This window comes from Mustelus asterias, chromosome 18 (genome assembly GCF_964213995.1).
Source record: "Mustelus asterias chromosome 18, sMusAst1.hap1.1, whole genome shotgun sequence".
NCBI classification, from domain to species: domain Eukaryota; kingdom Metazoa; phylum Chordata; class Chondrichthyes; order Carcharhiniformes; family Triakidae; genus Mustelus; species Mustelus asterias.
In genome coordinates this window covers 20,123,116-20,146,444 of record NC_135818.1, presented here as the reverse complement: position 1 = coordinate 20,146,444, position 23,329 = coordinate 20,123,116, and the positions used below count along the sequence as shown (strand labels likewise).

Genomic DNA, 23,329 nt, shown 5'->3' with positions numbered 1-23,329 from the left:
AGTATCGATACAGTGACTCCCAGTGAGTGAGATCAGTATCGATACAGTGACTCCCAGTGAGCGAGATCAGTATTGATACAGTGACAGACTCCCAGTGAGAGAGTTCAGTATCGATACAGTGACTCCCAGTGAGTGACTTCAGTATCGATACAGTGACTCCCAGTGAGTGAGATCAGTATCGAAACAGTGACTCCCAGTGAGCGAGATCAGTATCGATACAGTGATAGACTCCCAGCGAGAGAGTTCAGTATCAATACAGTGACTCCCAGTGAGAGAGTTCAGTAGCAATACTGTGACTCCCAGTGAGAGAGTTCAGTAGCAATACAGTGACTCCCAGTGAGAACGATCAGTATCGATACAGTGACTCTCAGTGAGAGAGTTCAGTATCGATACAGTGACTCCCAGTGAGCAAGATCAGTATCGACATAGTGACTGCCAGTGAGAAAGTTCAGGATCGATACAGTGACTCCCAGTGAGAGACTTCAGTATCGATACAGTGACTCACAGCGAGAGAGTTCAGTAATGCCACAGTGACTCCCAGTGAGAGACTTCAGTGTCGGAACATTGACAGGCTGCCAGTGAGAGTTCAGTATCGATACAGTGAGTCTCAGTGAGAGAGTTCAGTATCGATAGTGACTCCCAGTGAGAGAGTTCAGTGTAGATACAGTGACAGACTCCCAGTGAGAGAGTTCAGTATCGATACAGTGACTCCCAGTGAGTGACATCAGTATCGATACAGTGACTCCCAGTGAGTGAGATCAGTATCGAAACAGTGACTCCCAGTGAGCGAGATCAGTATCGATATAGTGATAGACTCCCAGCGAGAGAGTTCAGTATCAATACAGTGACTCCCAGTGAGAGAGTTCAGTAGCAATACTGTGACTCCCAGTGAGCGAGATCAGTATCGACATAGTGACTGCCAGTGAGAAAGTTCAAGATTGATACAGTGACTCCCAGCGAGAGAGATCAGTATCAATACTGTAATCCCCAGTGAGAGAGTTCAGTAATGCCACAGTGACTCCCAGTGAGAGACTTCAGTGTCGGAACATTGACAGGCTGCCAGTGAGAGTTCAGTATCGATACAGTGAGTCTCAGTGAGAGAGTTCAGTATCGATCGTGACTCCCAGTGAGAGAGTTCAGTGTAGATACAGTGACAGACTCCCAGTGAGAGAGTTCAGTATCGAAACAGTGACTCCCAGTCAGTGAGATCAGTATCGATACAGTGACTCCCAGTGAGAGACTTCAATCTCGATACATTGACTCCCAGTGAGAGAGTTCAGTATCGATACAGTGACTCCCAGTGAGAGTGTTCTGTATCGATACAGTGACTCCCAGTGAGAGACTTCAATCTCGATACATTGACTCCCAGTGAGAGAGTTCAGTATCGATACAGTGACTCCCAGTGAGAGAGTTCAGTATCGATACAGTGACTCCCAGTGAGAGACGTCAATCTCGATACATTGACTCCCAGTGAGAGAGTTCAGTATCGATACAGTGACTCCCAGTGAGAGAGTTCTGTATCGATACAGTGACTCCCAGTGAGAGACTTCAATCTCGATACATTGACTCCCAGTGAGAGAGTTCAGTATCGATACAGTGACTCCCAGTGAGAGACTTCAATCTCGATACAGTGACTCCCAGTGAGAGAGTTCAGTATCGATACAGTGACTCCCAGTGAGAGACTTCAATCTCGATACAATGACTCCCAGTGAGAGAGTTCAGTATCGAAACAGTGACTCCCAGTGAGAGAGTTCAGTATCGATACAGTGACTGCCAGTGAGAGAGTCCAGTATCGACACAGTGACTCCCAGTGAGAGAGTTCAATCTCGATACAGTGACTCCCAGTGAGAGAGTTCAGTATCGATACAGTGACTCCCAGTGAGAGACTTCAATCGCGATACAGTGACTCCCAGTGAGAGAGTTCAGTATCGATACAGTGACTCCCAGTGAGAGAATTCAGTATCAACACAGTGACTCCCAGTGAGAGAGTTCAGTATCGAAACAGTGACTCCCAGTGAGAGAGTTCAGTATCGCCACAGTGACTCCCAGTGAGAAAGATCAGTATCGCCACTGTGACTCCCAGTGAGAGAGTTCAGTATCGATACAGTGAGTCCCAGCGAGAGAGTTCAGGATCAACACAGTGACTCCCAGTGCGAGAGTTCAGTATCGATACAGTGACTCCCAATGAGAGAGATCAGTATCGATACAGTGACTCCCAGTGAGAGAGTTCAGTATCGATACAGTGACTCCCAGTGAGAGAGATCAGTATCGATACAGTGACTAAACAGTGAGAGAGTTCAGTATCGATACAGTGACTCCCAATGAGAGAGTTCAGTATCCATAGAGTGACTCCCAGTGACAGACTTCAGTATCGATACAGTGACTCCCAGTGAGAGAGTTCAGTATCGATACAGTGACTCCCAGTGAGAGAGTTCAGTATCGATACAGTGACTCCCAGTGAGTGACATCAGTATCGATACAGTGACAGACTCCCTGTGAGAGAGTTCAGTTTCGATACAGTGACTCCCAGTGAGAGAGATCAGTATCGATACAGTGTCTCCCAGCGAGAGAGTTCAGTATCAATACAGTGACTCCCAGTGAGAGAGTTCAGTATCGATACAGTGACTCCCAGTGAGTGACATCAGTATCGATACAGTGACTCCCAGTGAGTGAGATCAGTATCGATACAGTGACTCCCAGTGAGCGAGATCAGTATTGATACAGTGACAGACTCCCAGTGAGAGAGTTCAGTATCGATACAGTGACTCCCAGTGAGTGACTTCAGTATCGATACAGTGACTCCCAGTGAGTGAGATCAGTATCGAAACAGTGACTCCCAGTGAGCGAGATCAGTATCGATACAGTGATAGACTCCCAGCGAGAGAGTTCAGTATCAATACAGTGACTCCCAGTGAGAGAGTTCAGTAGCAATACTGTGACTCCCAGTGAGAGAGTTCAGTAGCAATACAGTGACTCCCAGTGAGAACGATCAGTATCGATACAGTGACTCTCAGTGAGAGAGTTCAGTATCGATACAGTGACTCCCAGTGAGCAAGATCAGTATCGACATAGTGACTGCCAGTGAGAAAGTTCAGGATCGATACAGTGACTCCCAGTGAGAGACTTCAGTATCGATACAGTGACTCACAGCGAGAGAGTTCAGTAATGCCACAGTGACTCCCAGTGAGAGACTTCAGTGTCGGAACATTGACAGGCTGCCAGTGAGAGTTCAGTATCGATACAGTGAGTCTCAGTGAGAGAGTTCAGTATCGATAGTGACTCCCAGTGAGAGAGTTCAGTGTAGATACAGTGACAGACTCCCAGTGAGAGAGTTCAGTATCGAAACAGTGACTCCCAGTCAGTGAGATCAGTATCGATATAGTGACTCCCAGTGAGAGACTTCAATCTCGATACATTGACTCCCAGTGAGAGAGTTCAGTATCGATACAGTGACTCCCAGTGAGAGACTTCAATCTCGATACAGTGACTGCCAGTGAGAGAGTCCAGTATCGATACAGTGACTCCCAGTGAGAGAGATCAGTATCAATACAGTGACTCCCAGCGAGAGAGTTCAGTATCGATACAGTGACTCCCAGCGAGAGAGTTCAGTAGCAATACAGTGACTCCCAGTGACAGAGTTCAGTATCGAAACAGTGACTCCCAGTCAGTGAGATCAGTATCGATACAGTGACTCCCAGTGAGAGACTTCAATCTCGATACATTGACTCCCATTGAGAGAGTTCAGTATCGATACAGTGACTCCCAGTGAGAGAGTTCAGTATCGATACAGTGACTCCCAGTGAGAGAGTTCAGTATCAATACAGTGACTCCCAGTGAGAGAATTCAGTATCAACACAGTGACTCCCAGTGCGAGAGTTCAGTATCAATACAGCGACTCCCAGTGAGAAAGATCAGTATCGAAACAGTGACTCCCAATGAGTGAGTTCAGTATCGATACAGTGAGTCCCAGTGAGAGAGTTCAGGATCAACACAGTGACTCCCAGTGAGAGAGTTCAGTATCGATACAGTGACTCCCAGTGAGAGAGTTCAGTATCGATACAGTGACTCCCAGTGAGAGACTTCAATCTCGATACAGTGACTCCCAGTGAGAGAGTTCAGTATCGATACAGTGACTCCCAGTGAGAGAGTTCAGTATCGATACAGTGACTCCCAGTGAGAGAGTTCAGTATCGATACTGTGACAGACTCGCAGTGACAGAGTTCAGTATCGATACAGTGACTCCCAGTGAGAGAGATCAGTATCGATACAGTGACTCCCAGTGAGCGAGATCAGTATCGACATAGTGACTGCCAGTGAGAAAGTTCAGGATCGATACAGTGACTCCCAGTGAGAGACTTCAGTATCGATACAGTGACTCACAGCGAGTGAGTTCAGTAATGCCACAGTGACTCCCAGTGAGAGACTTCAGTGTTGGAACATTGACAGGCTGCCAGTGAGAGTTCAGTATCGATACAGTGAGTCTCAGTGAGAGAGTTCAGTATCAATAGTGACTCCCAGTGAGAGAGATTAGTATCGAAACAGTGGCTCCCAATGAGAGAGTTCAGTATCGATACGATGAGTCCCAGTGAGAGAGTTCAGGATCGATACGATGAGTCCCAGTGAGAGAGTTCAGGATCAACACAGTGACTCCCAGTGCGAGAGTTCAGTATCGATACAGTGACACCCAGTGAGAGAGTTCAGTATCGATACAGTGACTCCCAGTGAGAGAGATCAGTATCGAAACAGTGGTTCCCAGTGAGAGAGTTCAGTATCGATACAGTGACTCCCAGTGAGAGAGTTCAGTATTGATACAGTGACTCCCAGTGAGAGAGTTCAGTATCGATACAGTGACTCCCAGTGAGAGAGTTCAGTATCGATACAGTGACTCCCAGTGAGAGAGTTCAGTATCGACACTGTGACAGACTCGCAGTGACAGAGTTCAGTATCGATACAGTGACTCCCAGTGAGAGAGATCAGTATCGATACAGTGACTCCCAGTGAGAGAGATCAGTATCGATACAGTGACTCCCAGTGCGAGAGTTCAGTATCGATACTGTGACAGACTCGCAGTGAGAGAGATCAGTATCGATACAGTGACTCCCCGTGAGAGAGATCAGTATCGATACAGTGACTCCCAGTGAGAGAGTTCAGTATCGATACTGTGACAGACTCGCAGTATGAAATTCTGATTGTAATTTTTGGATAATTTCCTATTTTACTGCAAATTAATGTCCCTTATTTCCAGCTGCTGTTTATCAGGTTTTGATTTGAGTGTTCAGTATGATCGGCAGTAGATCTTTGGATCCCTGGTCTGAGGATCTAGTAACTCTGCATGATTACTTTTTGTGTGTTAAAATACCAGATGCTCGCGCCATCCGTACCTTTAATGGTCAATACAGAAGGGGATTCTTTCCCTGTTCCTTCGACTAAGACGCCTCCCATTCTCCATAATATTTCTGTAGGCTTGGGCCTTCCAACAGCAGCGCAGGTCAGGTTGAAAGGTGTATCTTTAAATACAATGATATCTTGTGGCTGCACTGTGATGTATGGCAAACCTAATCAGGAAAAAGATAAAAGAGTTGTTACACAACAACCACATGAATCCTAATTACAGCACCCCTTCCAATAAGCAACATTGGCATGATATTTGGCATTCCAATTTGCACAGTTGCCCATCCTACGCTTACTACCCAACTGCAGGACAGGCAAAACCAACATCCCAAAAGATGGTTAGCATAAATCCACACTGGGTGGATTTTGGGTGGCACAGGGGCACAGTGGTTGGCACTGATGCCTCACAGCTCCAGGGACCTGGGTTCAATTCCCGGCTTGGCTCACTGTCTGTGTGGAGTTTGCACATTCTCCCCACGTCTGTGTGGGTTTCCTCCGGGTGCTCCGGTTTCCTCCCACAGTCCGAAAGATGTGTGGGTGAGGTGGATTGGCCACGCTAAATTGCCCCTTAGTGTACCAGGATGCATATGTTAGAGGGATTAGCGGGGTAAATATGTGGGGTTACGGGGATAGGGCCTGGGTGGGATTGTTGTCGGCTCAGGCCCAATGGGCCGACTGGCCTCCTTCTGCACTGTAGGGTTTCTATATGAATGGATCTGCCTTTAATACTGACCTTGTAATGGTCATGACCTTCAACCCTACACCCCAACCGTGTGTCTAAACCCTACACATTGATACAAACCCTGCAATCTCCAATGTTCTAAGCTCCACACAGTTATCTTTGATATAGGCCCTACAATCACTGTTGACCGAAACTCTGAACGATTTATCTTCGTTGCGGCCTCTGCAATCTCTACAATCTGAACCCAGGACACTGACTCTCCAATCTGTCTAATGGTAGAACCTGGACACTCACTCTGCGGTACTGTCCCCATCTCTCCCACCCCCATGTTCACAAACCTCACGCGCTGACTGACTCTCCCTTACCCAGGACAATGTCAATATCTACTTCCTTACCTTCCACAGTTAAAAAGGCCTTCTTCGAGTGAATCTCAATGCCTTCCGCATTAGCCAAGCACCAATACCAGCCCATGTCTGTCTGCTGCACGTTTAACAACCTGAGCGATGGATACAGGGATTTATCAGAGTGAAACTCAATGCAAACAAGTCCGTTTTGTTCAACTGTTAAAGTCACATGACTGATTTAAATTTGAACAGACAGCGCACACTCCAAGTATGAGTGACTTCCCTCCTCCATCGGGATCCCTGTGGAGGGACAGGTCAGCCTCTGTGGAACTGGGCCACCCAGACCACGAAATGTCAAAGTTCAAGCTGCAGGTTGGACTGAGTCACCTGATCTCAGCCAGGGCCAGATGGTGACACCGCGGGCGGGGTTTTATAGCCTCGCTCACCCCAAACCGTAAAATCCCGCCCGAGGTTAACGGACCTTTCCATGTTCTGCCCCTTGCCCTCTCCAATTCCCTTGACGGGCGGGGCGGTCAAAATCCAACCCACAATTTGACCTGAATGCCCCCTGTCCAAGTTGAGGATTCTGGCTTCTTTTTTTTAAAAATTCATTCGTGGGACATGGGCATCGCTCGCTGGCCAGCCTATGTTGCCCATCCCGAGTTGCCTTTGGTCAGAGGGCAGCTGAGAGTGAACCACATGGCTCTGGAGTCACATGTAGGCCAGACTGGGTAAGGACGGCAGATTTCCTTCCCTAAAGGACATTAGTGAACCAGGTGGGTTTTTTTGACAATCGACAATGGTTTCACAATCATCAGTAGATTCTTAATTCCAGATATTTTTTTTAAATTGGATTCAAATTCCACCATCTGCCGTGGCGGGATTCGAACCCGGGTCCCCAGAACATTAGCTGAGTTTCTGGATTAATAAATAGTCTCGCAATAATACCACTAGTCCATCGCCTCTGATGTCCACTCAGTTGGAAAGTGCCAATTGGTAGGCAGTGGGTGAGGCCGGCGTCAGGGTTGACTGCCATCCACCCCCTGCCAAGGTCAAACAAAAACCCGGGCAATGTCTCAGGTCACACATCAAGAGAGGCCACTTGGGTTTCGCATTTCCATAGCACCCCTCACAACCTCAGGTGCATCACAGGCTACTTCTGAAGCGTGGTCACTGCAGTAATGTGGGAAATGTGGCAGGCAGTTTAGGCACAGTACGATCCCAGAAACAGCTACCCACTGAGGACCAGATAACCAGATCGCGAGACGTTGGTTGAAGGAGGAATATTGGCCGAGATACTGAGGGACAACTCCCTTAATCTTCCTTCAGAATACCATGGGATCTAATACGTCCATCCGTGAGGACTGAGGGTTTATCAGTGCTGCGGCTGGACACCAGCTTAGAGTTTTGTGCTCTGGTCTCTGGAGTGGAAATTGGACTCACGACCTTCTGACCCTGAGAGGAACGCAATACCCACAAAGCCCACTGCTGACCCCACCATTACAACTTTGATGACCCACAAGTAGTGGACGCCAGCTCACTGCTTCATTAGGGAAAGGGGCAGATATGAAAAGAAACTTTCCTCACTTTGAAACACCCACGGAAACAATTCAAGAGGAGGCAGTATGCCGTGTGGCATCAGCACATCACCCCTGCCTAACACGTTTCCCGACAGACTGGGAACATACTGCGGGTTAGCAGTCAAAGGCAAGGCCATGGATTCAGAGCCATACTCCAATGGTGCAGCACCCCTCTTAGTCATTTCCTCCATGATTTTCTGTTGCTTCAGACAATGCTGGGATAACAACGTCAACAATTATCTCAGTGACCCTCAGTTGAGCGATGGAATAGCCCAACGCACTAGGATGTCCCAAAATCCCTAAACCTTGCACGCTGACCCTTGCCACAGCTCCTGTTACAAATCATGAAGCCACCTAAATTTAGCCGGTGATCACCATAGTTCAAAAAAAACCTGCATTTGTATAGCGCCTTTCACAACTACTAGGCATCCCCAAGTGCTTCACACCCAATAAAATCCTTTCCAGGTGCATCATTATTGTGATGCGAGTTCCTGAGGCAACACCTTCCAAACCCACGACCACTTCCATCTCGAAGGAGGAAGACGGCAGATACATGGGACCACCACCAGCTGGAGGTTACACCCCAGGTCACTCACCATCCTGACTTACATAGAAACTAGAAGCAGGAGTAGGCCATTCGGCCCTTCAAACCTGCTCCGCCATTCACTTTAATCATGGCTGATCATCGAATTCAATATCCTGATCCCCCCCCACCTTCCTCCCTTGATCCCTTTAGCCCCAAGAGTTATATCTAATTTCTTCTTGAAATCAGACAACATTTTGGCCTCAACTACTTGGAAATTTATCGCTGTTGCTTGGTCAAAATTCTGGAATTCCTAACAGCACTGTGGGTGTATCTACACCATATGGAATGCAGCAGTTCAAGGCGGCAGCTCACCACCACCTTCTCAAGGGCGATTAGGGATGGGCAATAAATGTTGGCCCAGCCAGCGACGCCCGCATCCCAGAAAGGAATAAAAAAAAACAACGGCAGCCAATTTGCACACAGCAACTCCCACTAAAGCAATGAGTGAAATAGTCAGATCTCCTCCGATTCATAGAACCATAGAAGTTTTACAGTACAGGAGGCGACCATTTGGCCCATTGAGTCTGCACCGACTACAATCCCTCCCAGGCCCTTTCCCCATAACCCCACATATTTACCCTGCTAATCCCCTGACACTAAGGGACAATTTAGCATGGCCAATCAACCTAACCCACCCATCTTTGGAGTGTGGGAGGAAACCAGAGCACCCGGAGGAAACCCACGCAGGCACGGGGTGAATGTGTAAACTCCACACAGACAGTGACCTAAGGTCGGAATCGAACCCGGGTCCCTGGCACTGTGGGGTAGCAGTGCTAAACACTGTGCCACCGTGTACTTAACCTGCTCAGCCTCAATATTTAGGCTGGGAGGGGCGGGTGAAGGAGGGTGGGAAACTTTTACACTTTTCTCCATCTGGGGCAGGAAGGAGGTGCAACTCACTCTGAAAGCCCCCTCTGCGTTGGGATGTCCTCCTCCTCCTCCCCCCCCCCATCCCCCGTGATGTTGGAGGTCCGGGACCCCCTCCCCTGACTTACCCTGACATCACGATAACTCCCTCCCAACCCTCCCGTCCTGGGAACCCCAGGACCTATCTTTTCAAAGGTCCAGGCAGAGTGCTGCAGTACTGCCTCTGGCCACTACAGCGCTGTGCCTGGCCAGGTTAAAGAGCTGTCAGCCAATCTGATTGGCCAATCGCTCTCACTAGTGGGACTTCCTTCCAAGGGCAGATGGCAATCTCGTCCCCTACCAATCAACACTCAATTGGGCGTGAAATGGCAATGGGAGTTCAAGAATCGGTGGCCCTCACATTAGGCACCAACTCTCAGGATGGTGAGCACCAATCGCCATTAAAAGACTACCCTATGGAGTTGGCCTTGAACCCACTCAGGTGGGGTTGGGGTTGGTGGGATTACCTGATACTGCTCAGCAATTCGTCCTCACTAAGGTGCAGGCTGGTGGACTCTGCGTTTGGCAGCCCTTGGCCATCCTTCAGCCAGTGGATAGCAGGCAAACTCGAGAAGCCCTTCAATCGACATCCCATCTGAGTATTCAGACCCAGTGAGACTGTAACATTGGTGGGGTCGACCACAAACTCCAGCCCTGTCAAAAGAAAAGGGAGTGAATAAGAAATTGCTGATAGAATACATGCTACTCAGCATGCACACCAATGGATCTAAGCCAACCACAAAGGATTGGCTTCCCCCCACACTCCTCCCAGGCTGTCTTTGCTGAGAAGCATTAGATCCCCCCCCCCCCCCTGTGAGCAAAGAGACCACTGGTCCAGTGCGAAACACATTGAGCAACTATGACTTGTATTTCTTTGAACGGAGGAGATGAAAGGATGATCTAATTGAAATGGTTAGAGATCATAGGTGATGCTAAGGGAGATAGAGAGAAACTATTACCTGTTGTGGCAGAGTCTACAGAAAGGAGTCAAAACTTTCAAATTAGAGGGAGCTCATTGGGGAGCGATGTCAGGAAGCATTTGCTCATACAATGGCTAGTAGAAATCTACAATTCTCTCACCCACAAAAGGGCTGCTGAGGCTGGTGTGGGTGGCAATGGGGAGGATCGGTTGAAATTTCAGGAAGGGGGTTGATTTATAGGGTCTGAAGGTTACCGAAACATGTCAAATGTTTGCATGGTTTTCCCACGATCCATACCTTTAAATTTATGCGTGTGACCCTGGCAGGCACGGGGATGAGGCCCGCGCTGTATCCTTCATGACGCAGCCAAGTGTACACGCGTGGGAACGTTGGTTGAGGCCTCGACTCTTTTTGAGATATATTAATGACCTGGACTTGGCTACAAATGACCTAATCTCAAAACTTGCACTGACAGCCAGATATGTAGTGAACAGTGAGGAAGAATAAAAGACACGAGGAAGACACAGAATTAGTAGACGTGTAGCGGAGAAGTGTGAAGTGATTCACGTTGCTAGGAAGATTGAGGAGAGTGAGTACAAACTAATTGGTGCTATTTTAAAAGGGACACAGGAAAGATAAACCTGGCAGTATCCGTGCCACAAGGTGGCAGGACCAGTTGGCAAGTCCGTTATAAAGGCTCCATAAAGACTCGATGGGCTGAATGGCCTCTTTCTGTACTGTAGGGTTTCTATGATTTCTATGATTTCTATGAAGAGAGACAATCGACTACAAAAACAAATAAATTACGCTGGATCTTTAGTAAATGCCATATGGTTCTTAGCTAGAATTCTTTGGAATCCTCTACCCCACACCCAGCCTTGGAAGCTCAGTGGTTGAATATGTTTCAGGTAGAGATTGATACATTTCTGATTAACAGGGTAATGGGGATCGTAGCAAGAATTTTACCGGCCCGTCCGCCACAGGAATCGGAGCGGACGAGGGGTGGAGCATGGGAACGTCCGCTGACCTCGGGCGGGATGTTATATTTCGGGACAAGCGAGGCCATAAAATGCCACCCAATGTGTGTAAAATACATTGAAGTGTCCGATCAGCCTACGGAGCAGGGCTTGGTGGGCTGAATGGCCTACCTCCTGTTCCTAGAACGTCGGGATTTTCCAGCCGCACTCACCCCAAAGCCGGAATATCCCGCCCGAGGTCAACGTACCTTTGCATGGTCCTGTCCCGCCCACTACGTTTCCGAGACAGGCGGAATGGGAAAATTCCGCCCATCGTATTCAACTCCGGGTACCACACATTAGGAAGGATGTCCAGGCATTGAAAGGGGGCGGGAGAGATTTACTACAGTAGCACTGGGGATGAAACATTTTCATGTGAAGGGAATCTCTGCTCTCCAGAGAAGGTTAAGGGGGGATTTGAAAGTGTTGCTCAAACTCCTGAGGCATTTTGACAGAGTAAACAAGGAGATATTGCTTCCAATGGCAGACCAGAGGATTCCTCGACATAGAACATAGAACAGTACAGCACAGAACAGGCCCTTCGGCCCACGATGTTGTGCCGAGCTTTATCTGAAACCAAGATCAAGCTATCCCACTCCCTATCATCCTGGTGTGCTCCATGTGCCTATCCAATAACCGCTTAAATATTCCTAAAGTGTTTGACTCCACTATCACTGCAGGCAGTCCATTCCACACCCCAACCACTCTCTGCGTAAAGAACCTACCTCTGACATCCTTCCTATATCTCCCACCATGAACCCTATAGTTATGCCCCCTTGTAATAGCTCCATCCACCCGAGGAAATAGTCTTTGAACGTTCACTCTATCTATCCCCTTCATCATTTTATAAACCTCTATTAAGTCTCCCCTCAGCCTCCTCCGCTCCAGAGAGAACAGCCCTAGCTCCCTCAACCTTTCCTCATAAGACCTACCCTCCAAACCAGGCAGCATCCTGGTAAATCTCCTCTGCACTCTTTCCAGCGCTTCCACATCCTTCTTATAGTGAGGTGACCAGAACTGCACACAATATTCCAAATGTGGTCTCACCAAGGTCCTGTACAGTTGCAGCATAACCCCACGGCTCTTAAACTCCAACCCCCTGTTAATAAAAGCTAACACACTATAGGCCTTCTTCACAGCACTATCCACTTGAGTGGCAACCTTTAGAGATCTGTGGATATGAACCCCAAGATCTCTCTGTTCCTCCACAGTCTTCAGAACCCTACCTTTGACCCTGTAATCCACATTTAAATTTGTCCTACCAAAATGAATCACCTCTCATTTATCAGGGTTAAACTCCATTTGCCATTTTTCAGCCCAGCTTTGCATCCTATCAATGTCTCTTTGCAGCCTGCAACAGCCCTCCACCTCATCCACTACTCCACCAATCTTGGTGTCATCAGCAAATTTACTGATCCACCCTTCAGCCCCCTCCTCTAAGTCATTAATAAAAATCACAAAGAGCAGAGGACCAAGCACTGATCCCTGTGGCACTCCGCTAGCAACCTGCCTCCAGTCCGAAAATTTTCCATCCACCACCACCCCCTGTCTTCGATCAGACAGCCAGTTACCTATCCAATCGGCCAACTTTCCCTCTATCCCACACCTCCTCACTTTCATCATAAGCCGACCATGGGGGACCTTATCAAACATCCTATCTATAGCTGCAACACTACATTCTGCATTCTCTTCTTCCCTCCCCTGCGTACTCAAAGAATGGTATTTGTATAGCACGCAAAACACAATACTTTTCACTGTGTCCCAATACATGTGACAATAAGCAGTCAAATCAAAAATAGATTTACAATCATTGGTAAAAAGAACCAAAGGGATGGGAAAGAAAAGCTTTGAAAGCAGCAACTCATTATGAGCTGGGAATGCACTGGCTGGAAGGGCATTGGAATTCACTAATAAGGGAATTGGAGAAATACCAGAAGAGAAAAATCTTGTGACGAATTGGATGATCTTTTCATGGAGAGGGGGCTCAGGCACGTTGGATGGGATTTTCCCAGCCCCCCGGGGGAATGTTTTGCAGTAGCAGAGGCAGCCTGCTCTTGGTTGGTGGCGGGATCTTCCAGACCCGACTATGTCAATGGGTTTTCCCATTGTTCGCAGCCTCTGTGGCCGGCGAACTCATGGCTGGGTAGGGGTAGTGGGGTGTAGGGGTGGAGTGGGGGCGGTGGGGGGGGCAGTCGGTCGCTGTCAGTGGGCTAGACCAGAAGATTCCACTGCCAGCCAATTTCGGCCAATGAGCCGATGACCCCTTTCCGTGTTATATCAATCCATTGTTCAGTGAAAGGTAGAAAAAAGATCGGTATTTGTTTGAGGAAGTGCAGGAGGGAGGGGGTACCCAGCAGGATGCTCTAGGGCTTGGTGCTGGGTCCAATCCTGTTTCCAATTTACATAAATGACATGGATGCTGGAAGACAAGGCAAAGTGGTCAGATTTGGAGATGACAGCAAAGCGGGGGTGGAGGGAGAGGGATTAGACATGGAAGCTCAGAAATTACACAACGAGATGGAAAATTTACACAAGGACAATGGCAGGAGAGATTTAATGAGACAATTACTGTGTGGTAGGAAAACAATGGATGACAGTCGCATTCCAAAAATGCTTTGAAATAGCTGAGGATCAGTGCGAAAGGATGCTCGAAATCTTGGTAAACTTGCATCATAAAATACGCAACTGCCCCAAAGCAAAAGCCAACAAAATCAGTTGGTTCAGTTACTTAGATTGCGTTTCTCTAAAGTTGTGAGTTGGATCCCAGTGCCCGCCGCGTGTCCTGCATTGCAAGACAGGCCAAACACCTGGAAGAAGGTGTTTCTTACTCCTAGGAAGGAGGCTTCCTACTGATAACCTCCCTCAGCTGATGAATCAGTATTCCCCCATGTTGAACACCGCTTGGAGGAAGCAATGAGGGTGGCAAGGCCACAGAATGTGCTCCGGGTGGGGGCTTCATTGTCCATCACCACGAGTGGCTCGGTACCTCCACCACTGACCAATCTGGCCAAGTCATAAAGGACATATCTGCCGGATGGGGCCCGCAGCAGGTGGTGAGGGAGCCAACAAGCGGGAAAAACCCACTCGACATTGTCCTCAACCAACTTACCTGTGGCAGATGGGGAGGCGATGGCCCAGTGGGGTTGTCGCTAGACTATTAATCTAGAACCTCAGCTAATGTTCTCAGGACCCGGTTCAAATCCCACCACGGCAGATGGTGGAATTTGAATTCAAGAAAAAATATCTGGAATTAAGAATCTATCGATGATCATGAAACCATTGTCGATTGTTGGAAAAACCCATCTGGTTCACTAATGCCCTCGAGGGAAGAAAATCTGCCGTCCTTACCTGGTCTGGCCTGACTCCATATCCACAGCAATGTGGTTCACTCTTAGCTGCCCAAGAGCAACTAGGGATGGGCAATAAATGCTGGCCAGCCAGTGATGCCTATGTCCCTCGAATGACTTTTTAAAAACGTATCTGTCCACAGTAGCATGGATATGAGTGATCACTATACCATGCTAACTGAGATAGATTCAGAACAGATTTAACAGCTCAAAACTGGGCATCCCAGAGGTGCTGTGGGCCAACAGAATTGTATTCAACCCCAATCTAACCTCATGGCCCAGCACATCTCTTACAATACCATCACCACCAAGCCAGGGGATCAACCTTAGTTCAATGGAGAGTCCAGGAGGCCATGCCAGGAGCAGCACCAGATATACCTAAAAATGAGGTGCCAACCTGGTGAAGCTACAACACAGGACTACTTGCAACCAAACAGCAAAAACAGCAAGTAATAGACAGAGCTAAGCAATCCCACAGCCAACTGATCAGATCTAAGCTCTGCAGTCCTGCTACATCTAGCTGTAAATGATGGTGGACAATTAAACAGTTAATAGGCGGAGGAAACTCCACAAGTATCCCCATCCTCAATGATGGGGAAGCCCAGCGCATCAGCATCCAGGCTGAAGCAGATACAACCATCTTCAGCTAGATGTGCTGAGTGGATGATGCATCTCTGCATCTTCCAGAGGTTCCAGCATCACATCGCCAGATTTTGGTCAATTTGATTCGCTGAAGACTCGTGCTCCAGAACTTGCTGCACCCCTAGCCAGGCTGCTCCAATACAGCGACAACAGCAACCCAATAATGTGGGAAATTATCCAGGTATATCCTGTCCACAAAAAAGCAGGACAAATCCAACCTGGCAGATGAGCTGAACTCCAGGGGTAAGGTGAGTGTGACTGCCCTTGATATCAATGGGTGTATCAAGGAGCCCTAGCACAACTGGAGTCAATGGGAACCAGGGGCAAAATCTCTGCTGGTTGGAATCATACCTGGCACAAAGGAAGATGGTTGTGGTGATTGAAGGTCAATCATCCCAGTCCTGAGACATCACTGCAGGGGTTCCTCAGGGTGGTGTCCTGGGCCCAACCATCTTCGGCTGTTTCATCAATGACCTTCCTCCCATCATAAGGTAAGAAGTGGGGATATTCACTGATGTTTGCACAATGTTCAGCACCATTCGTGACTCCTCAGACACTGAAGCAGCATGTGCCAATATGCAACAAGACCTGGACAATACCCAGGTTTGGACTGATAAGTGGCAAGTAATCTTCTCACCAAAATAGTGTCAGGCAAGATTATCTCCAACGAGAGAGAATTTAACCAGCTCCCTTTGACATTCAATGACAATATCAGCATCGAATCCCCCACTATCAACATCCTGGGAGTTAATATTGACCGGAACCTAAACTTTATCAGGTATGTAAATACCATGGCTAAAATTGCGGGTCAGAGGCGTAGAAGTCTACTGTGAATAACTGACCCAAAACCTGTCCATCGTCTACAAGGCACATATCACACGTCTGATGGAATACTCTCCAGTTGCCTGGATGAGTGCTGCTCCAAGAACAACATCCAGGACAAAGCAGCCCACATGGTCAGCACTCGATCCTCCAACTTCAACATTCACACTCTCCACTGATGCTCTGTGGCAGCAGTGTGCACTATATACAAGACGCAGCAATTCACCAAGGCTCCTTCGATAGCACCTTGCAAACCTGAAAACTCTACCACCTAGAGGATCAAAGGCAGCAAATACATGGGAACTCCACAATCTCCAACTTCCCCTCCAAGTCACTCACCATCCTGACTTGGAAATATATCACTGCTCCTTCACTGTCGCTGGGTCAAAATCCTGGAACTCACTTCTAACAGCACTGTGGGTGTACCTACAGCACGCAGACAGCAGCGATTCAAATAGATATTCGGGATGGGCAACTAATACTGACCTTGCCAATGCCCATGAAAGAATGAGCAAAAAATGTTTTGCCTAATTTCAAATCAACACAATGTTGAACTACACAGCCTAAACAGAACACAAGTCAAAGGATGGCATAATCAAATTGTACGGAGTCCTGGTCAGACAGTACCTTCAGACCATGTTTCGTACTGGGCACTAAGACACAAGGGAGTTGGGTTCACATGTTCCAAGTGGTCAAGTCTTAGAGGCCTGAGTTAAAAGGAAAGAGTTGGAGGGAGATGTTCTCCTTCGTGACTGTACGGATTCTATTCTATGACTATCTGAGCTACGTACAAATTGTAACGAGGACAAACAGATTAGGAATGTTAACTAACATTTGGTTAAAAAGTTGCGTGAGAAACTGTGCTTCCAATTTATGCAACGTTGGTTGTACTGGTACCTGAAGCAAGCTGGGTCCAAGGTCCTATTAAGAAAAGATAACTAGGGCTATAAATAAGACTATAATCTGGTGACATGGGGTGGCGAGGGAATGGCTAGAAATTAGAGAAATCTAACAACAAAAGAATCAGGAAAAGAGGCCAAAGGACAAATTAAAGGAAGGGGGTAAACACAAATGGACAGAGATCAGAAAAAGTCATACAGCATAAAGATTTTAAAAAACGAAAAACAGTGATAGGTGAGTAATAAATTTAATTAGCAGGGTGAATATGTGGGATTATGGAAATGGAGCCTGGGTGGGATTGTTGTTGGTGCAGGCTCGACGGGCCAAATGGCCTCCTTCTGCACTGTAGGAGTTCTATGATTCTATTCTATGATAACCCACCGAGACCCTATTTTCATAACCCCACGTATTTACCCCACCAATCCCCCTGACACTAAGGGGCAATTTAGCATGGCCAATCAGCTAACTCATACATCTTTGGGACTGTGGGAGGAAACCGGAGCACCCAGAGGAAACCCACGCAGACACGGAGAGAACGTGCAAACTCCACACAGACAGTGACCCAAGCCAGGAATCAAACCCAGGACCCTGGCGCTGTGAAGCAGCAGTGCTAACCACTGTGCCACCGTGCCGCCCCACTGATGGTTGCCCTCCATTTTTCCTGCCTCAGTTGAACCAGGAAGTGATTCAGCTGGAGCCAAGTTGGGGTTGGGTTTAAAATTTTGAAAGATTAAACATCACACCCCAGCCTGACCCATCTGGTTCTGAGGGTTAAAATATCACCCATCATCCATAACTAAAAAGGAAAATTGAAGTCGGGATAGAGCCACTAAAGGATAAACTCACCGGTAATGGCATCAGTATCAAATAATCACTTCAACACAGCTTTTACTAACAATGTTTTAAATAATTAGACACTTCACTGGAGGGTGAGCTTAAAAATGTTAGCACACTGAGATAAAGGAAATAACTGAACTAGCAAAGCTAAAAGATTAGACCCCCCAGGCCCCCAGATGTCAAACAATCACATCTACTCATGGAGGCCAGGCAAGAAGTAGCAGGGCTTGGAGTCTTAGAGTTTTACAGCACAGAACGAGGCCCTTTGGCCCATCGTGTCTGCACTGGCCATCAAACACCTATCTATTCTCATCCCATTTTCCAGCCCTTGGTCCATAGCCTTGTATGGTGTTTCAAGTGCTCATTTAAATGTTTCTGAAATGTGAGGGTTCCCACCTTTACCACCCTTTCAGGCAGTTAGTTCCAAATTCCCACTCCCTCTGGGGAAAAAATATTTTCTTCAAATCCCCTCTAAATCTCCTACCCCTTGCCTTAAATCTATGCTCCCTAGTTATTGACCCCACTACAAAGGGGAAAGGACTACCCCATCTATGTCCCTCATAATTCTGCATACCTCGATCAGGTCAGCCTTCTCTGCTCGAAGGAAAGCAACCCTAGCCTCTCTTCATAGCTGAAACACTCCAGTCCCGGCAACATCCTGGTGAACCTCCTCTGCACCCTTTCCAGTGAAATCACATCCTTCCTATAGTGTGATCAGAACTGCACAGCTGTACTCTAGCTGCAGTCCAGTGAGCATTTTATAAAACTCCATCATATCCTCCCTACTTTTATATTCTATCCCTCGGCTAGTAAAGGCAAGTATCCCATACGGCTTCTTAACCACTTTATTTACCTGTCCTGCTGCCTTCAGGGATATTTGGACATGCACCCCAAGGTCCCTCTGGTCCTCTGTACTTCCTAACATCCTACTGTTCATTGTGTATTTGTGGTGAACCATAGATGGTTATCACTATGGGTACTTGTACATATGTTACTGTTGTCACTGTTGGGGTTAGGGTTGGGGTGTTCTACCTGTTGGTATTGTTCTGTGGTACACTCCGGTTGGCTCCGCCTACCTGTAGGAGTATAAAGGTCACTGCACTGCCTGGTGACCCTTTAGTCTGGGATTGTATTGTTAAGCAGTATGCTCCATTCTTGTTACTAATAAAAGCCTTTATTTCCCGGGTACGATCCAGCCTCCCGAGTGATTTAATCGCGCATCAGTATTCCCTTGCATTGTTCGTCCTCCCAAAACACATCAACTCTCACTTTTCAGGGTTAAATTCTATTTGCCACTGTTCTGTCCATCTGACCAGCCTGTCTATGTCGTCCTGTAATCTAAGGCTTTCCTTCTCGCTATTTATCACACTATGTGTCATCTGGGACCTTACTGATCAAGCCCCGCCCCACCACATTCACACTCATTTATAAATGTATCAAAGTTGCATTGTGCCAGGGGACTGGTAAACAGCTAACTTTGTTCCAATGTACAAAAGGAGATATAGAAAACCTGGGAACTATAGACTGCCAGCGGAACATAAATGGTGATGAAATGCTGGAACTTATACTGAAAGAAACAGTGAAAGCAGGGGATCTAGAGACAGAAGAATATTGTTCAAAAAATAGCTAGCATGGATTGCAAAAGTTGAAGTCATGCTTAATTAACTTGAAATAATTCTTTAAAGAGGTATTGGAAAGAGCAGACACAGGTAACAGGTAGATGTTTAAAGTTTAAAAGTTTAAAGTTTATTTATTAGTGTCACAAGTAGGCTTACATTAACACTGCAATGAAGTTACTGTGAAAATCCCCTAGTTGCCACACTCCAGTGCCTGTTCGGGTACACTGAGGGAGAATTTAGCATGGCCAATGCACCTAACCAGCACGTCTTTCAGACTGTGGGAGGAAACCGGAGCACCCGGAGGAAACCCACGCAGACACAGGGAGAACAGACAGTGACCCAAGCTGGGAATCGAACCCAAGCTAAGAATTAAACCCGGATCCCTGGCGCTGTGAGACAGCAGTGCTAACCACTGTGCCACCGTGCCGCCCCCATACACTTGTCATACACTTCGATTCTCAAAAGGTTTTTGATAGACTGCACAGTCAGCTCAGGACAAAGGCATGTGGATAGTGAATCGGCTAAGCTGAGAGTAGGGGGTGAAGGGTAGTTATTCAAGTTGAAGGATAGTAGAAAGTGGTGTTCCACCAGGATCAGTGCTGGGGTCACTGTTATTCATAACTTACCTTAGCCATTTGGACTTGGGAACAAAAATTAAAATTTGAAGGTGGCACCAAATTGAGAGCAGCCACTGAGGAATGATGCAACATAAAATGTATGTGGAAACTTACACACTGGGCTAGTAAATAACAAGTGAACTTTAACATGGATAAATGGGAAGAACAATTAGAAACATCAGCTACGCCTAAGAAAACAAGACAGTGAATGGAGTAGAAAAGCAAGGGGGTTCTGGGATAGCGATGAATCAATCATTGAAAGCAGCATTGTCGGTTAACAAAGCAATGGGAAAAGTTAACAGAGCAGAGATTTATTTCTGTGGTATAAAATTTAGAAGTAGTGAAGCTATATTAAACTTGTAAAAAGGTAAAGTCGCCATACATAGAAACATACATAGAAACTAGGAGTAGCCCTTTTGGCCCTTCGAGCCTGCTCTGCCATTCATTATCATGGCTGATCATCAAATTAGATACGCAGATCCTGTCTTTCCCCCCATGTCCCTTGATCCCTTTAGCCCCAAGAGCTCTGTCTAATTTCTTCTTGAAATTACACAACTTTTGGCGTCAACTACTTTCTGTGGGAGTGAATTCCACACATTCACCACCCTCTGGGTGAAGACATTTCTCCTCACCTCAGTCTTAAGAGGTTTACCCCTTATCCTCAAACTATGACCCCTCGTTCTGGACTCCCCCACCATTGGGAACAATCTTTCTGAATCTACCCTGCTAGTATGTTTAAAGTTTCTATGAGATCCCCCTCACTCTTCCAAACTCCAATGAACATAATCCTAACCAACAATAGTCTCTCCTAATAAAACAGTCCTGTTATCCCTCTATAGCAAGGGCATCCTTCCTCAGATAAGGACACCAAAACTGCACATAATCATCCAGGTGTGGCCACACCAATGCTATATACAATTACAGTACATCATCACTATTCCTGTGCTCAAATCCTCTCACTGTGAAGGCCAACATATCATTTGCCTTCTTTACTGCCTGCTGTATCTGCGCACTTACTTTCATCGACTGATGCACAAGGGCACAAAGGTCTGAGTATCCACCTCTCTCAATTTAAACTTATTCAAATAATAATCTGCCTTCTTATTATTGCTACTGAAGTGGATAACCTCACATTTATCCACATTATACTGGATCTGCCATCCATACGCCCACACACTCAGCCTGTCCAAATCACACTGAAGCATCCCTGCATCCTCCTCACAGCTCACCCTCCCACCCAACTTTGTATCACCCGCCAATTTGGAGAAAATACATTTAGTTCCCTCTTCCAAATCATGAATATATAATGTGAACAGTTGGGGTCCCAGCGCAGATCCCTGCGGTACCCAACTAGTCACCGTCTGCCAATCGGAAAAAGACCCATTTATTCCAACTTTTTGCTTTCTATCTGCTAACTAGCTTCCTATCCATTTCAAGACACTACCCGTAATCCCATGGCATTTTAACTTTACATAGTTATCTGCTGCGTGATACCTTGTCAAAAGCCTTCGGAAAGTCTAAATAAACCATACCCACCAGTTCTCTGGTCAACTCTACTAGTTACATCCTCAAAAGAATCCCACTAGATTCGTCAAGCATGACTTCCCTTTCATAAATCCAAACTGACTTTGTCTGATTATACCACTGCTTTCCAAAAGCTGTGCTATGAAATCCTTGATAATGGACTCTGGCAACTTCCCCAGTCATGATGTGGAGATGCCGGCGTTGGACTGGGGTAAACACAGTAAGAGTTTTAACAACACCAGGTTAAAGTCCAACAGGTTTATTTGGTAGCAAATACCATTAGCTTTCGGAGCGCTGCTCCTTCGTCAGATCCGTCAAATGGTATTTTGTCAAATACCATTAGCTCCGAAAGCTAATGGCATTTGCTACCAAATAAACCTGTTGGACTTTAACCTGGTGTTGTTAAAACTCTTACTGTGAACTTCCCCAGTACCAGAGTTAGGCTCACTGGACTATAGATTCCTGGTTTCTCTACCTCTCTTTTTGAATAGTGGTCTTACATTAGGTACCCTCCAATCTGTGGGGACCATTCCAGAATCCAAGAATTTTGGAAAATCTACTATTTCCAGGGCCACTTCCTTAAGTACTCTGGGATGAAGATTATCAGGAGCTGGAGATTTATCCGCCTTCAATCCCATTAATTTCCCCAAAACCATTTCTCTACTCATACCGATTTCCTTCAGTTCCTCACTAAAACTTGTTTCTTTCAGAATTTCGGGAACAGTATTCATGTCTTCCTTTGTGGAGGCAGAAGCAAAGTATGAATTTAGTTCCTCTGCAATTTCTTTGTTCCCCGTTTCTGACTGTAAGCGGCCATAGTCCCAGACAACCATAGGCTGCTCTCCCCTTTGAGGGGGAGGGCTGACTGGTGGTGATTTAACCTGATGATCACCACATCTCAGGCAAGTGGCAAGGTTGAGAAGGCGGGGACCTTCTTGAATAACCTCAGCCAGTACGGGAATTGAACCGGTGCTGTTGGCATCACTCTGTAACACAAACCAGCTGTCCAGCCAACTGAGCTAACCGAGTTCCTTGTATAGGACTCTGGTCAGGCTGCACCCAGAGTACCATGCACAATTCTGGTCTCCACACTATGAAAAGGACGTAGAAGCATTGGAGAAAGTTTTTAAAAGAGTTATAAGGATGGTAACAGAACTGAAGGATTACCACCATCAAGAAAGATTGAATAATTGTGCCTTCTTGCTATTGAAAAGAGAAGAATTAGAGTTCTTTAAGGATCGAGGTCTTTAAAATTAACAATGGACTGGGACAGGATAGATGTGGAGAAAACTTTTCCACTTTGGGAGAAACTGGGAGGCAAAGATACAAGATAGTTACTAGTAAATTCAATTGGGAAATAAGGGGATATCTCTCTATTAATTGTGGCTAGAATGTAGAACTCTCTACCACAGGAAATAGTTGAGGCAGGTAGCTTTGATGCTTCCAGTAAAATGAGTACGTGAGGGAAAGGGAACAGAAGGGCTGAGATAGGCCGATGAAATAGGAAGATGTTGACCTCGAGTGTAAACCCCAGCACAGACCAGTTGTCAACGATATGTAAATCCGGAAAATCATTTCAAGTTGATTTGCTGAAGA

General features: G+C 46.7%; 1 protein-coding gene across 1 annotated transcript in view; it reads right to left on the bottom strand.

The window, feature by feature from the left end:
- The window catches only part of tyro3 (TYRO3 protein tyrosine kinase), a 139,256-nt gene that overhangs the window by 97,901 nt on the left and 18,026 nt on the right, over positions 1–23,329 (bottom strand). The window contains exons 2-4 of the mRNA XM_078233494.1: positions 9,957–10,143; positions 6,469–6,569; positions 5,382–5,555 (exon numbers count right to left, since the gene is read on the bottom strand). Coding sequence (XP_078089620.1) covers positions 5,382–5,555; positions 6,469–6,569; positions 9,957–10,143 — 462 coding nt within the window. The remainder of the gene's footprint in view (positions 1–5,381; positions 5,556–6,468; positions 6,570–9,956; positions 10,144–23,329) is intronic.